The sequence below is a fragment of the Carassius gibelio genome, chromosome A11, assembly GCF_023724105.1.
Source record: "Carassius gibelio isolate Cgi1373 ecotype wild population from Czech Republic chromosome A11, carGib1.2-hapl.c, whole genome shotgun sequence".
NCBI lineage: Eukaryota > Metazoa > Chordata > Actinopteri > Cypriniformes > Cyprinidae > Carassius > Carassius gibelio.
In genome coordinates this window covers 17,320,944-17,336,069 of record NC_068381.1, presented here as the reverse complement: position 1 = coordinate 17,336,069, position 15,126 = coordinate 17,320,944, and the positions used below count along the sequence as shown (strand labels likewise).

General features: G+C 36.4%; 1 protein-coding gene and 1 pseudogene across 3 annotated transcripts; one reads left to right on the top strand and one right to left on the bottom strand.

The window, feature by feature from the left end:
• Positions 1-1,784: 1,784 nt before the first annotated feature.
• txlng (taxilin gamma) lies at positions 1,785-10,497 on the bottom strand. 3 transcript variants are annotated; one of them, XM_052610185.1, is made up of 9 exons: positions 10,129-10,497; positions 8,837-9,080; positions 8,408-8,499; positions 7,934-8,104; positions 7,663-7,857; positions 6,058-6,177; positions 5,703-5,870; positions 5,235-5,330; positions 1,785-3,731 (listed from the first exon to the last, which is right to left on the bottom strand). In XM_052610185.1, the coding sequence occupies exons 1-9, from the start codon at positions 10,174-10,176 to the stop codon at positions 3,438-3,440; spliced, it is 1,428 nt and encodes a 475-aa protein (XP_052466145.1). In that variant the 5' UTR covers positions 10,177-10,497; the 3' UTR covers positions 1,785-3,437. The 3 variants fall into 3 exon arrangements, with proteins under 3 accessions (XP_052466145.1, XP_052466146.1, XP_052466147.1); XM_052610186.1 differs by lacking the exon at positions 10,129-10,497 and adding an exon at positions 9,859-10,055; XM_052610187.1 differs by lacking the exon at positions 10,129-10,497 and adding an exon at positions 9,269-9,426.
• Positions 10,498-12,015: 1,518 nt separating this feature from the next.
• LOC128022840 (regulator of telomere elongation helicase 1-like) lies at positions 12,016-15,114 on the top strand (annotated as a pseudogene).
• The last annotated feature ends 12 nt before the right edge of the window (positions 15,115-15,126 follow it).

Here is a 15,126-nt window from a genome sequence, read left to right as displayed (position 1 = left end):
AAAAAGTCGCAATAACGTTTGTTTTTTCAGTGGTGGAAACAGGCTTCCATAGCCCTAATGTCCATTACACAGTCACATGTTATGTTTGGCTGCACGAAATAGACACAGAGGCATTCAAAACATGACTTCAGCCCTCCACTCTTTCTCTGCTCAGAAATCAGAGTAATTATTGTAACACTGTAGGAAGTAAGGTCTCCAAACATTTGTTTTTAGATCAATTTGACTTAATGAATTATCCGTCAGTTACTTCTTTATTTGTTAATATCGCTTCTCTTCCATCAAAAGTTGTGTGCATAAATATGTCTCCCTCATTTGTTTGGGGTCATTTTTGGAAAGTTGTTACTGTATAACATAAAGTATTATAAGTCGAAATTGTTAACAGAATATATCATGTGAAAGACACATTTCAACTGACTTAATTTATATATATATATATATATATATATATATATATATATATATATATATATATATATATATATATATGTGTGTGTGTGTGTGTGTGCGTGTGTGTGTGTATTATGAATTTGCTTTTGTAGAAAACGTTATATACATCGGGCCGAATTGAGTTACTGAAAGTCGATTTTTTTTTCACATTTTCAAACAGCCTTTAAAGTTTATTTAGAATATGTAAAGTTTATAAAAATAATAATCAGAGAGCCCAAAGAACTGTATTTCTGTTAAATGGATTTAACTTACATTGATGGCCTTTAATTTTAATTTCATCCTGTTTTTTAAATTTATTATTTCTGTTTATGTGTGCATGTGCACAAAATTGTAAAATGTTGCAAACTTGCTGAATTTTGTTAATCTTGACCTTTTATATATATATATATATATATATATATATATATATATATATATGTGTGTGTGTGTGTGTGTGTGTGTGTGTATGCAGTAGTCAACATTTGAATTGGATCGAAACCTTTCATCAAAGTTGTCCTAAAACCAAAATGCGTTCTTCTCTTAGGACAATGATGAACTCTTTTGATCCACTTCAAATGTTGACTAAATACATGAAATTCCGGTGCGTATCTACTTTTTGTATCTGGACATGTGAAGACGCTGTGAAACAAGCTATGACACAGTAAGGAAAATTCTACAAAATGTTTTATTGAAAAGCAAGACAGAACTACAAGAGCGTTGTACAATCAGAGGGGTCACGGGCTGAGCTGGGGGAGAAAGAAAAGCTCTTTCACAGTACGTCTTACCTGAAGAGGTAGATTTCTTGCATAACCTGAGAATCAAACTGGGGCATTGCCAAAAAAAAAACCTTAACCCCAATTACAGATGTATTTGTCAAAATAAATGCTCACAAACCTTAACTTCTGCAGAGATCATAAAATATTTGACAGTGAGGTGAAACTGTTATGAGGAAATCCACGCAAATCAAGTGCAGAGATGTTCTTGTAATGAACATTAACATCGTTATCCAAAATTTGGGGAAGCTGGTGAAGGTCTAACTTTCAATTCTGTCGAGTTTTACACATTCAGCCCATGTTTCTAATGAACAGCACAGGCTTGTCCTACACTTTTCACTTTGCCGTCCATCCATTACAAGACATGATTAATGGGATTAGTTGAATGAAAACGCTGGATGTGTTTTGTTTTATTCAGAATACTGGTTAGCATCAGAGGTTCAGATCAGGACATGAACAGAGCCAGATGTTGTGATGGACCTGAGGTGCGAGTGTTTCTAGACCCAGTGTGGCCATGTTTAGTCATGGTAACTTCTACATTCATCACTTCAGTTCTCCACATAGATTCACATTAGCAGTATTGAGAATGTTCCCAGCTCTTCTGAACATTTTATCATTGAATTACAGACATTTTATTCATGTTCATTACAAAAAAGTCCAAAAAAGAAAGAGGTAACTCACATTCAGCATATTCAGTATCAAACACATCAAGGCCCCTTTCAAAAATATAGAATTTGAGTCAGTTTTGTGTTCAGTTAAAGAGTGAAAATGCAACCTTGTACATTTTAGATGAAATAAAAATGGATAGTTTACCTCAAAACTGAAAATTCTGTCATGTACTCATGTTGCTCCAAACGTATGACAGAGAATATTTTTTTTTGTCCTAACTATGAAAATCAATGGGGTCCGATGTTGTTTTGAACCCCACCAGCTTTCATACAGACAGTAGAAATAGTCTTTATATCTTCTTTTGTGCTCCACAGAAGAAAAAAGACATACAGATTTGGACCGACATGAGGGTGACAATTTATGATATTTCAGGGTGAACTACCATAAAAATAATAAAATAAAAACACACACACAAACAAATCCAATTAAAACAACAGCGGTCATCAGGACTAATTGACAGCAGCATCAGGACAATGAAACAAATCTCACCCTTTCAGCAAACAATATGTCCTTATTTTAAAAAAATTTTTTTTTAGTAAATTAAGAAATGTTAAAATCAATAAAAAGAGGGTTTTTTGAAATTGACGTCAGTCAATGATATGATTTTGGTAAAAAGCTGATTGATTTTACAGTTTGATAAGTTCAGTTGTGTAATCCAATGGTTGATTGGCTTTAGGTGGCTTGAAAATCCCGATCCAACAAAAACAACTACCCTGTCTCTTAAATAAAAGGGCTTGGGAAGCTGACATGAACTTTTAACGATGTATAAATGCATGGGACACATTTTCCTGCTGGTAAAGATGCTTTTTCTTCGTCTGTCATATAACATAAAAGTTCCTCCCATAGAAAGTTGTTCAGCTTCAGTGGTGTGAGACTGTTCGACCCTGTCTTAGTATTTCACATAACTGTTGGAGATGTAGCAGCCTTTTTCAAAGTCAAACTAGCCCTTAATCAGATTCCCATTTGAAGACCAGTCCCAGGCAGTGAGGAGTCTTGACCTTCTCTTATTTATAAGACATGCATCTTCCTTTAAAGTCGAGGCATCCTTGTCATGGACCAGTCTTGGCTTGGACTCAAAGTGCCTAGGAGTAGCTGAGTGTGTTAATGTATCTTCACTGTTATTAATGCCCTGTTTCTCAAGTCTCAAGGTTATCTGGTCATCTACAGCTGGACTGCCTTGTGGACTAGTTACGGTTATTTTAAAATAGCAATATTAAACACTATCTGCATCCAAAATGATTTATTCAGATTCTAGAGGTCAGAGCGAAGAGCTACATTTTATTAAAGAGAAACGAGAAGCGTGCAAGCACAGCACAGCTGAGCAGAGAAAGGGGGAGAAAAAAGAAAAACATATGAAACAAAGCTGCATGGAGGCCGTCTGGGACCACATGACCATTTCCTACGAAAATACAATATTATAGAAAACAGGGAGTAAAAAGTGCTTTCCACCAAAGTATAGAGCAGTTAGCGTCTTCACTAATGTCCTGCTTTTTCCTCACTAAATTTTATGATAATTATTAGACAAAAATATATACCTCCACAAAAAAAAGAAAGAAAGGAAGGCCAGGCTCAGTCGCCGATGAGTTGTCTGGATGTTGTGGAGCCCACGTCCTCAGGCTGAAGCCCGAGTTTCTCTGTCTCAGGCTCCAAACCCTCCACCTCTCTCTCCATCTCTGGGGTGAGCCCCTGCGGCTGAGGGTCAGGGGGTCCCGTACCTTCTTCCTCAGGATCTTTGGCTGGCCCCTGAAGGTCACAGAGTTTCTGGTTCAGGTCGTTGCGTTCTCTCTGCAGGGCCCTGCAAAGCTTCTCCAGTCTCTCCAGTTTCCCTTGGAGGGCCTTGTAATTCTTGTCTCGCACCGTTTTCTTGGAGACAAGCAAAAAGAGCAACTTGAAAACAGATTCTTAAATATAAAAATAAATGTTAATTGATCCAAAGCAACAGTTCCGCCTATCGATTCCTGTGTGAGCATCTTTTCTTGTTTTTTTTTTCATCTGTGAGGACCCGACTCTGTGATCTGCCAGGACCTTCCTCTCTATTCTAAGCGCTCCAGTGTTTGGCTACATTTGCGATAGTCAGCAAATAACTGCTATGTATAATATTTGTGATAAGCTAACAGGACAAATCACTTTTAATTAAATATCGTTTTAAAAATCGCAAACACGATTCAAACACCAACGTGATCTTTCTTAGATGATAACGATTCAGCTGTTAAGCCTTTGACGTGTGAGTAAATTACCTTTTAAAAAAAAGTCATTTGACGCTTCAAATAAAGATTTATCGATTACATTGTGCTAGTAGTAGGTGACGAAAAAGGAGTTGCTAAAAATTAATTTGTCGTTGAATCATTCATTCAAGAGATTCATTCAAAAGCACAGATTCTTCCAATAATGAAACAAGTAAATCTTAAGTGAATAATTCATTCATAAATTACATGTTATTTTTGTAAAAAATAAAATAGTAATAATTCATGAATAAAATAAATAAAAATCTCAATTTTTTTTTTTTTAATTGTGCAGGTCTATTTCAGCTTTTAATCGAGTCAATTTTATGTATCCTGTGGATTTTTGTTCAAGGTATTCAGTTGCAGCCAAATGTTTTACAGAAAGAAAAATGTTTGATATCTAAATGTTTATTTCAAATGATAACCAACCCTAAAAGTGACAGTAAAGACATTTCAAATAATCAAAATTAAAATCTAATTTACAAAAGACATTTGTCACAGAAGATTTATTTCTATATAAATGCTGTTCTTTTGAACTTTACATTCATCAAGGAAACCTGAAAAAAAATGTATCATAGCTGCACAACTGTTTTCAACACTGACAATAATAAGAATTGCTTATTGAGCATCAAATCAGTATATTAGAGAGATTTCTGAAGGATCATGTGACACTGAAGACTGGAGAAATGATGCTGAAAATACAGCTTTGCCTCAAAAGAATTATGTTTTAAAATGTATTAAAATGGAAATCAGTTACTTTAAATTGTAATAATATTTCACTTTATTCAATATTTCACGTTTTACCTTGGTGAGCATAAGAGATTTCATTTAACAAGTTTAACAAAAAACCCTGAAACAGTAGCGTGTATGTACACAGTCTTGACCCATCTCTTATTTATAAGACTTTGCTGAACTATACATGCTTGCTGATCTTTATTAATGAGGCGTGCTACAGTTTGTAGGCGTAAAACCAGCAAGAGAATCAGCATTTCAGATCCATCAGTTCACAAAGGAGGTTTTTGATTTTTATGGTTAAAATGACTTGTGAATCAGGGTTAATTGCAGATTAAGTTAACTTCAAGTTAACCTGAATTTAGAAAATGCTTCATGTCTAAAAACACAAGAGCTCTATTCGTCCTCTCACCTCTTCTGCCATCTGCAGTAGAGTCTGGTTGTTGGTCTCCCATTTGGTCCTCCATAGTGTGGTCTCCTTCTCAAGCTTCTTGATCTTCTTTGTCATCTGATTAACGTCAGAAAACAAAAGCGGGTCATTCCGTATGGAACTAACAAGACCATATTCACTGTCTTTCAAACAATCAGGTCTAATCATTTCATTGTTGGAAAGCGTTATAATTGGAATCATCAACTATATTAAAACCCTTACCTATAAGAATTCTTTTACTAATAAAAGGATCATGTGACACTATGGAGTAATGATGCTGAAAATTTAGCTTTGCATCACAGGAATAAATTGTATTTTAAAACGTATTCAAATAGAAAACCGTTATTTTAATTTGTAATCATATTTCCCAATATTACTACATTCTTGACCAAGTAAATGCAGCATTGGTGAGCTTGAGAGATCTCTGTTGAACACTTCCTGCACACTCACTTTCTCCATCTCCTGTCGGAAGGTGGTGAAGACCTCGTTGCTCTTGGCGAGGGTGGTCTGAAACTCCTCGAACTTGTCCATGTACAGAGTGAGCTGCTGCTTTAACTGATGCTCCTGCTCCTTCATCAGCTCACATTTATGTCTGGACTCGGTCGCGTTCTTCAGAAGCTGAACAGAGAATACAGATCACATGGCATTTACGGCTCAGGTGATTGGCTCAAATCAAGTGCCAGAGAGTAAAGAAGCTCTCACACCAGCGAGCAACTTCTACTGTGATAAATGGAAATGCTATTGGATAGGATAGCTTAATTCAAGTACTATGGATCTGTATTAGGATTATGACAAGGATACTCACAAACTCTCTCTCTCTTTGCTGTTTCTCCTCCACCTCTCGCATCAGCTCAGCCGTCCTCTGGAGTTTAGCGTCCACCAGCTGCTGTTGCAGCTCCTTGTGTTTGAACACCTTGTCGATGTGCTGGGTAAAGAGAAATGTTGCATTGACAGTATTCCTCAAAAGAGCAATCGCTTGGAAAACTGCAACATTTCCTTATCGACTTTGTTTTTAATTTAAGGGCAATTTTAACCTCAATGTGTGAGGCTTCCAGTTATTTTAGCGGTACAAAAACAGTTTATTTTGCTGCTTGACTCTGCATACCGAGGTTATTACAGTTAAATAAAACCATATAATACATTTTTATTACCTGAAATAAAATATATTTAAAAAATATAGAAATATATACTACAATTTAAAGCAAATGTATTCCTGTGATGCAAAGCTGAATTTTCAGCATCATTACTCCAGTCTTCAGCGTCACATGATCCTTCAGAAATTGTTGAAATAGAAAACTCAAAGAACAGCTTTTATTTGAAACAGAAATCTTTTGTAACATTACAAATGTCTTTACTGTCACTTTTGATCAATTTAATCCAGCCTTGCTGAAGAAAAGAAATGTTTTCGACATGAAGAATAATAATAATTGTTACTTGAGCAGCAAATCAGCATCAAAGGATCATGTGACACTGATGACTGGAGTAATGATGCTGAAAATTCAGCTTTGACATCATAGGAATAAAATATATTTGGAAATGTATTAAATTAGACTACAACCTATTCCAAACTTTTGAACAGCAGTGAACTTATGGTTAATCCTTCATACAGAGTCATGTGATTAAAGCTGCAGTAGGTAACTTTTGTAAACATTTATTTTTTACATATTTGTTAAACCTGTCATTATGTCCTGACAGTAGAATATGAGACAGATAATCTGTGAAAAATCAAGCTCCTCTGGCTCCTCCCAGTGGTCCTATTGCCATTTGCAGAAATACATCGCTCCCGGTAAAAAACAACCAATCAGAGCTGCGGTCCGTAACTTTGTTTGTGTTCAAAATGTAGAAAAATGAACATAATAAGCGAGTACACCATGAATCCATTTTCCAAACCGTGTTTTTAGCTTGTCCTGAATCACTAGGGTGCACCTATAATAAGTGTTTATATTCTGACTATTTTATATTGCTTCGGGGATACCGCGGCGGAGTAACCCAGTACCTTTGTGATTCTTCATAGACATAAACAGAGAGAAGTAGTTCCGGCTACGATGTTCTTCCGCAAGACGCAAGCAGTTCTGTTTATTAACCGCTAGAGCGTCAAAAGTTCCCTACCGCAGCTTTAAGTGATTACTCATAATGGTTTCATCTGAAGGTGCACATTTGGAATGAGCTCAACATGCAAAATATCCTGCATGCCATTTAGGGTTAAGCAAATCAAATTTAAAACTGCAGGAAATGAAACCGTAATTAAATATCATCGTCCTGTCACATATTTTAGAAGCAATATGAATGGACAGATTAAACACCTTGACGTTTTTATGGAGTATACAACAAATGAAACCTCTGCAAATCTTAATTCTCTGAGGGCTCGAAGGACTCGGCCGTTTTGCATATTGGACAGATGTTGCCTCACCTCCTCGCGGAGCTCGTACTGCTCGATGAGCTTCTGGAGTTTCTCAGCCAGCTCCATGTTCTCCTGCCGCAGCTTGCTGTTGTGCGAGTTGTGCTGCTCCATCTGGACCTCGATCTCATTGAGCGTCATCTGGAAGTGCAGCGTGGCCTCCTTGCGCCGCTCCTCATACTCCCTGAACCGCTGAGCGTTCTCCTCCTGCCATTACAATGTTTATCTGGTTGAACAAAGGCCAAATCAAATCTCGGATGTGTGTGAGCTCAGGTGGCTTTACCTTCAGGGTCTTGTTATGGCGCTGGAGTTCCCTGCAAAGGCTCTCCAGTTTGCTGCGTGCCAGGACGGCCTTGCTGTGCTCGCTCTGCAGGTGGATCTTCTCTTTCAGCACCTGGTTCTGCTTTTTCTGCAACACCTTCACCTGCTTTTGCATGCTGCGACTCTCCTCCAGCTGTAGGAAGGAGGAAGGGCACTTTAGTATTAAGTGATGCGCTGAAATATCAGCAATTGAAATCATTTGCAGTTACCCAATCAAAACTTTTATCTTGTTTTTGTTAGTTTTTCATACCACATGAGTTGTATATTACTTTACATGGAAAAAAAAGAAGAGTAGTGTTTTACAAAGAATATACTACATTTTAATTATACAATAATTTTTTTGTGTGTGTGAACTCTCTCTGTAAGGACACCAAGTATAAGTATTGCCTAATATCCATTGTTGTGCAATATAATTTCTCTAGCCCCAAATACATACCAGGTCTGCATATTTCTTACAAAGGGCAGCAAGTTTTTCTTCTGGAGTGGCTAAGGTGTGAAGCGCCTGCATCAGCAACAAAACCTCTTTGCCTATGACAACAAAAGAAATACGCGTAAAATAACCTGTTGTTGACAAATCACTGTCGTTATCCCATCACAAAAACACACACACACACACATTTAGTCTAAAAACAAACAGGTCTACCAATTAAAATGGAAAGATTTTAAGAATGTGGATAACCAAGCAGTTGTTGGTCCCCACTGACTTCCACTGTATCAGAAAACCTATAAAGAAACCCAGAAAATGTTTGGTTACCTACATTCTTCAAAATATCTTCTTTAGTATTCAGAAGATAAAATAAATGTATGCAGGTTTGGAACAACTTGAGGGCGAGTTAACAACATTCCTTGAATGGCGAACACTAACCAAATGCATTATGGTCCTTGGTTTTCTCAGCGTTAGGGTCCGACTCCCCATCGAGGGGGTCAGGGTTACTGTCCTCCCTTCCAGGCGTCTCCCCTCTCTCCTCCTCACTGCTCACGAGCCCGCTGAAATCCTCCACGTTATCCTGGGACGGGGTCTCCACATGCGGAGGTGAACTGCTCCCTTCGACGAGTCCTCTGGCTTCTAGACCACAGACCCCAATGATGTCCTCCATGACTTCAGCACGCTGACGGCGTAAACACAAAACATGTGTGAGGAGATGAGTCTAAATCAACCAAGCTGAGATTGTGTAGTCCTGGCAAAGACATTAGTCACCGAATCACTGCATATAAGTGACACATATAACATCCAAAACAAAGATGCCCGCACTAGTTCTGGATATGAAATTTAAACACAGCCAAGTGCAAAACAAACCCAGTATTCAGGAAGAGAGAGAGATCAGCACGTGCTGCAGACAGACATGGGGCTGTGTCCCAAACCCAGTGAGCTCCCTAACTAGGCAGCAATTTATTTTTCAAATGCATGAACTTCTCTTAGTTTAGAGCCACAGCCTGAGAGTTACTTAAAAACCAGCATAGACTAAACAAGTGAGAGGGAACGGCGGGTTCAGACACGAACAAATAAGACCACTGAGGCGTTCATTCAAAGCACGTGTCGACTAATAATCTGCGCCAAAGAAAATGCGTCAACACTGACCAGTTACACTACAAAACCTTCTGAAAATTAAACCATTAAAATACGCATTCAAGCATACTTAGTGTTTTGTTGTTGTTGTTGCATACATTAGAGGCATGTATTAATCTTTATGTTTAAACATATGGTAACTCAAACCCCCAATGAGCCTCAAGTTTACAATATTAAACCCCAAAACCATCTCGCTGTGAAATCTTTAATATTACAGAGATTAACCTCAGGCTAACTCCACATTCACCGTTCAACACACATGCGGGTCCATTCAGCACTTATAGTCTCTTAACTCTATTGCAAAACGGAGAGATAATTACCGTCAATTTAATATCAGCGAAAGAAATAACAACAAGTCGCCGTGGTAGAGCCCAAAGTTTAGCTTTAATATTCTGATAAGGTGAGTTGAAAGTGCTCTCGTAAGTTGGCTAGCGGGCTAACGCTACTTCCTTCGTAAATCACACGCATTTACGGCTAACAGTTACTGGCTCCCTTCGCGCGTGTTCAGCAAGCCCTTCTCGGTGTTAGATATGTAAATGGTGGTATGTTTAAAATAAATGTTCAGCGGTGAGCAGGTTGAGGGACAGTACCTGTGTGATTTCGGTGTTTTTGTGCCTGGCGTCCGAGCGCGTCGCCATGTTGTGACGAAACAGTGAAAATAGAGGCAAGACTGGATGAACAGAAATAAACCGCGTTTAAGCAGCATGTATTTGTTTATGCCATGAATTTATTTGTAATTTCGACATGCTTTAGGTAAATTGTTCCATTGTGTATATATATTGTCAAATAAACAAATAAATGCAAAAATTCAAAAATATCATTTTTTTAATAATTAAAATCAAATGTGTGTCTCAGTTGCATAGTTCAGTTAAAATGCTCAGGTCCTGTTTCTGGCCTGGTCTCCCCACAGTCCTCTCTTTCTGTCCGGAGCTGACAGACAGACACCTCGCTCCCATGAAGCTGTTATGGGGACACTGGACACTTCAGAGCCTGAATACAGGGAAGTCTGCCAAATGCAGGAAATGGCATTAATTTGGTTTGATCTGGGCAGCAGACTTTAAAGGGGCACTGGTGGTGAGGTTGCTTTCAAGGCATTTAAATGCTGCAGTAGATGCCTCTGCCCTGCAGTGGGAAGGAGAAGTTCCTCTTATTAAGCTCAGAGGACTCACTGTGGTCTTTCGCTTCACTCCATACTCGTGCCTGGAGGACTACATGATCAAAGTCTTTTGCAGAATTTAAGAACATAAATTAAAAGTTTAACCCCTGTATGTCATTTTCAAAAGCTACACATATTACAAAAAAAATTCCACTTTCACTGACATAAATCCTGTTACCAACATCAGTCTTGATCATTAACGTAATTTGTTCATTTTTAGTATTTTGAGATTGTGCCAGTTTGTTTGCATAATGTCACTGTTGTCTAATAAATGCTAATCATACTTTATTTCGGGTTAAATTCAGTTGTGCATATGTTAATGCTTAGTGACAATGTTTATTTTAATGCATTATAAAAAATTTTTTTTTGCAGTATAAGAAAAAGAAGAACAAATCCCCTACTATTCACACAAGTCTACACATGTTTCTCAGTAGACACACACAAACCACACTCTGACTTCGATACCAATACATCTATACAATTATAATTATGCAATTTTTATTTTAGTATTTAGTTTTTGTTCATGTTTTTTTTTCAGCAGTAGATGGAAACAGGAAAAATAGAGTATTTTCTTTATAGACCAGAGAACCTGAGAAAATGGTTTCATCAGGTGGAGTAGTGTGGTCAAAAAAAAAAAAATGTAAATATGTGGTTGCAAAAGAATGAATAAATTAATTTAAGGTTTAAGTGTAAAATAGATTTATACAAGGAAACGAGGGTGACCTTTTAGTATTCCAATAAAAAAACACATTTGTATGCTTTTTGCATTAACACAACCAAAATTATATAAATATATATGTATATATATATATATATATATATATATATATATATATATATATATATAAAGTTATTTTTAGCTACATCATATGGGCCCTTTAAATGTCAGAGCTGTAGCTCCATATTAATGAAGGCATTATGTCTTATTTAAAGGTTCACATGTGCAGAGCAAAAGTGTCGTCCCGCTCTTGTGCAACAATGTTGATGGTATGAGACTCACCTTGGTAACATATCTATAGAGTTTTGTGATTTTGTTCTGGTTATAATGGTTTTGTTTTCTTATTAACAGAAATAATTGACTGCTTCTTTTTGATTTTTTTTTTTTTTTGAGAGAGAGAGAGAGAGAGAGAGAGAGAGAGAGAGAGAGAGAAAAGCACTGACAAAGAAATCATTAATTCTATCCTGGATGTGGAGGATCTTGTATATATATTAGATTTTATATATATATATATATATATATATATATATATATATATATATATATATATATATATATTAGAAATAATTATCTTATAACCAAGGCTCCATTTATTTGATTTGAATGATTATATATTATTTTGCAGGATTGAAACTGGATGTTACCACAATTGCAAAAATAAAATGTATGTTGCACTTTATAAATTAATATTGTTATAAAGTATTGGAGTTCTTTGGAATATTTTGCTCAAAGCACAACATAATAATCTTAAATAAATGTATATAATAAATAAATGAATAATCCATTAACGGTTTTAAGATGCCGGCAAATAATCGAGTAATCACCAAACCCCACAGGTCCGTGGTGTATCAGTGACCTTGATATATTGACTAAAAAAATAAAAAAATAGTTTTACATGCACAACCGCTAAAATGCCATCTCTTCATATCAAGCTTCATATGTGAGATTTTGTGAACTTTGAAACTAAAACAGCTGTGGTGGAAGCCATGGAGCAGATCACAGGATATTTAGCAGGGAGTGAGTATTTCTAAAAAGGACTTTAAAGATTTTCTGTTTATGAGTGCAACATTGATACACATGTGCAATAATGATCAGTTGGTAATATTCTGCATTTGTGCTATATTTATTATGTTTGTCTCTTTATTCTGATTTAGTTGGTGTTTGGGGCTGAACCTACAGAGGGCAGCAGGAGATCACAGACGGGAATAAGCCTGAAGCAGTTTAAGGTTCGCTCCAGTTAATTTTCATATTAATGCTGTCTTCATCAGTGCATGAAGTTGTCTGAGGACATCACGTTTTCCGTTTTCTCCAAAATGGTACATTTCAAGTTTCAAGATGTTTGTCCTGTGTTTTAAGAATATGTGAAATTCCAAAGCAGCATATTAGAGTGATTTCTGAAGGAACATGTGACACTGAAGACTGGAGTAATGGTGCTGAGAATTCAGCTTTGCATCACAGGAATATATTATATTTGAAAGTATATTAAATTAGAATGCAGTCATCTTAAAGTTTAATTCTATTTCACAATATTACAGTTTTTACTGTGTTTTTGTTCAAATAAACTCAGCTTTCTTAAAGTTTTTTTTTTTTTTTTTTTTAAACCTTAAAAAAATGTACTGACCCCAAGTCTTTAAGCGGTATAGTGTACTGTATGTCACTCAGGTCCACTCTCTGCTTCTGATTCCTGAATCTGTCTCATATCAGGTCCACATTCATCCAGCAAGTTCAGGAAGAAACAGGTGACTGATGTTTGGGCTTCTTCCTCTACCAAGAAACAAGGTATGAGACTCTAATTCAGATTCCTCGTGCAATAAAGAGAAGGTACTCTTTGACTGAAGCACATATTCTGGAAAACTTGGGGGTTTATGCAGTCGTGAAGAATCTGAGAGGTATTATTGCTTCAACATTAAAAGTGTTGGTTGCTTTGGTGCACGTGCATGCAGCGTTCACAAAGAAATGCTGAAAAAAAGTAAACTTGCACGTTAATCTTGTATGCCACAGCTATAAAAGATTGAAAGTATGTGTGTTTATACTTTCAAGGGAATTTGCTGCATTACTGGTGTTTTTCCCTGGGGTTCAGCGTGCAGGAGTTGCTCAGACAGGAAGTGCGCAGCATCATTCTGACCAGTGAAACTCTCTCACGCTCGTCCTTCACCTGTGAAATGCAAATGTTAGTGCTCTTCTCCTCTAGCTGTCCCCTCTGAGTTTTCTGAGTTGATGTGTGTAGGATGCTAATTCTCTGCTGATTTTCTGCAGTCCTTTCTCTGTATCCTTGGAGAATCCTCACGTCATCCAGTGTGATCAGATCTTTGTCAGTATCACTGAAAAAGGTCTGGGTGGTGTTCAATTGAGCACAGCCTTTGACAGAAGGTGAGGGTTTCATTAAAGGATGTTCAGTTACATCAGTATCCTCTACTTAAAGGGACAAACTGCCATTCAAAAGTTTGGGTCAGTAATTTAATACTATATGTAGTAAGGTCTGATTAAATTGATCAAAAGCTCTTTTAAACTTTCTGTTTTCAGCATTGATAATAGCAGTAAATCAGCATATTGGATGAATTCTGAAGGATCATGTGACACTGGAGACAGGAGTAATGTTGGAGTAATGATGCTGAAAATTCAGCTTTGCCATCACAGGAATAAATGTAATTTTTGTATGTATTTATGTATGTATATGTGTGTGAGTGAGTATAAAAACAAACACTACTAAAAATGACAAACAGACAAAACATTCTGATTCTGAAATTAACCAAAACTTTAACTGAAATAAAAATGGAAAATATAAAAATAAAAACTGATTGAAATATTTTTCGTCTGAGAAATGACATTTATATTGGCCATGGACTGTTAAGGTCCAATAAGAACAACAAAAAGCACTAGGTTATTATAAATAGCTAAAACCATAAAAAAAATTGTTACTTGAAATAAAATAAATGTTAACTGAAATAAAATAATGATTAGAAATCAGCTTCAACTTATTTTAATTTGGCAAAATTACTAAAACTAACAAAAAAAAGTTTAAAAATGAAAATGTAAACTAAAAATTGTAGTAATAATAGAAAAAAGGAACTGATATAAGTATGTCTCTGATACTAAAATATCACTGCTATAAAAGCACCTTAAAAGTATTTTGTGGCTTGTTTGCTACAAGTTTATTCCAAGTTTTCTGTGTGAAATGTTTCAGTTTAGTTTGTGAACATGGCTCGTATCCCGTTATGGCCAAACTCTGGAGTTACTATTTAAAGCTGCAGCAGCTTATGCAAAACATATGTAGCTGACTTCTCAGTTCAAATGAGTCCATGGATTCATGTGATAAGCTGTTAGTTTGATTAGAAAAAGGTGGATTTGTAAACTGGTTCTGCTGATTATTTGAAGAAAGTCAGACAGCATTTTGTTTACACTTGCTAAGTTCAGGGTTTCTGCAGGTCTTAAAAAGTAAAGAAAGTTAGTTTCAAATGTTTTTCATTCACCAACTGTAGCAGGTAAAGTTATTATTCACCACTCCCTTCACTTTCTCAGGCTAAAGGACATGCCAATCACATTGAGCATGTGAAGCCCATGTTTGTAGTACCAAAGGGTAAAGGCACTTTTACAGAGGTAACCACTATTGCTGTCAGTCATGTAATAATTGTTCACTCAGCATGAGCTGATATAGATGCTGTCAATCAGTGCTGCTCTGAAATTGGATTCTCTTCCAGGTGAATGATGGTTATT

Bases quoted from the DNA above. Each gene is read 5' to 3' on its own strand.
- txlng (XM_052610185.1), bottom strand. From the start codon at position 10,176: ATGGCGACGCGCTCGGACGCCAGGCACAAAAACACCGAAATCACACAG. The intron at 8,105-8,407 runs GTATGTATTTGG...TCCTTCCTACAG, and splicing joins GTAAGAAATATGCAGACCTG to CTGGAGGAGAGTCGCAGCAT. The intron at 6,178-7,662 runs GTGAGGCAACAT...CTCTTTACCCAG, and splicing joins AGTACGAGCTCCGCGAGGAG to CACATCGACAAGGTGTTCAA.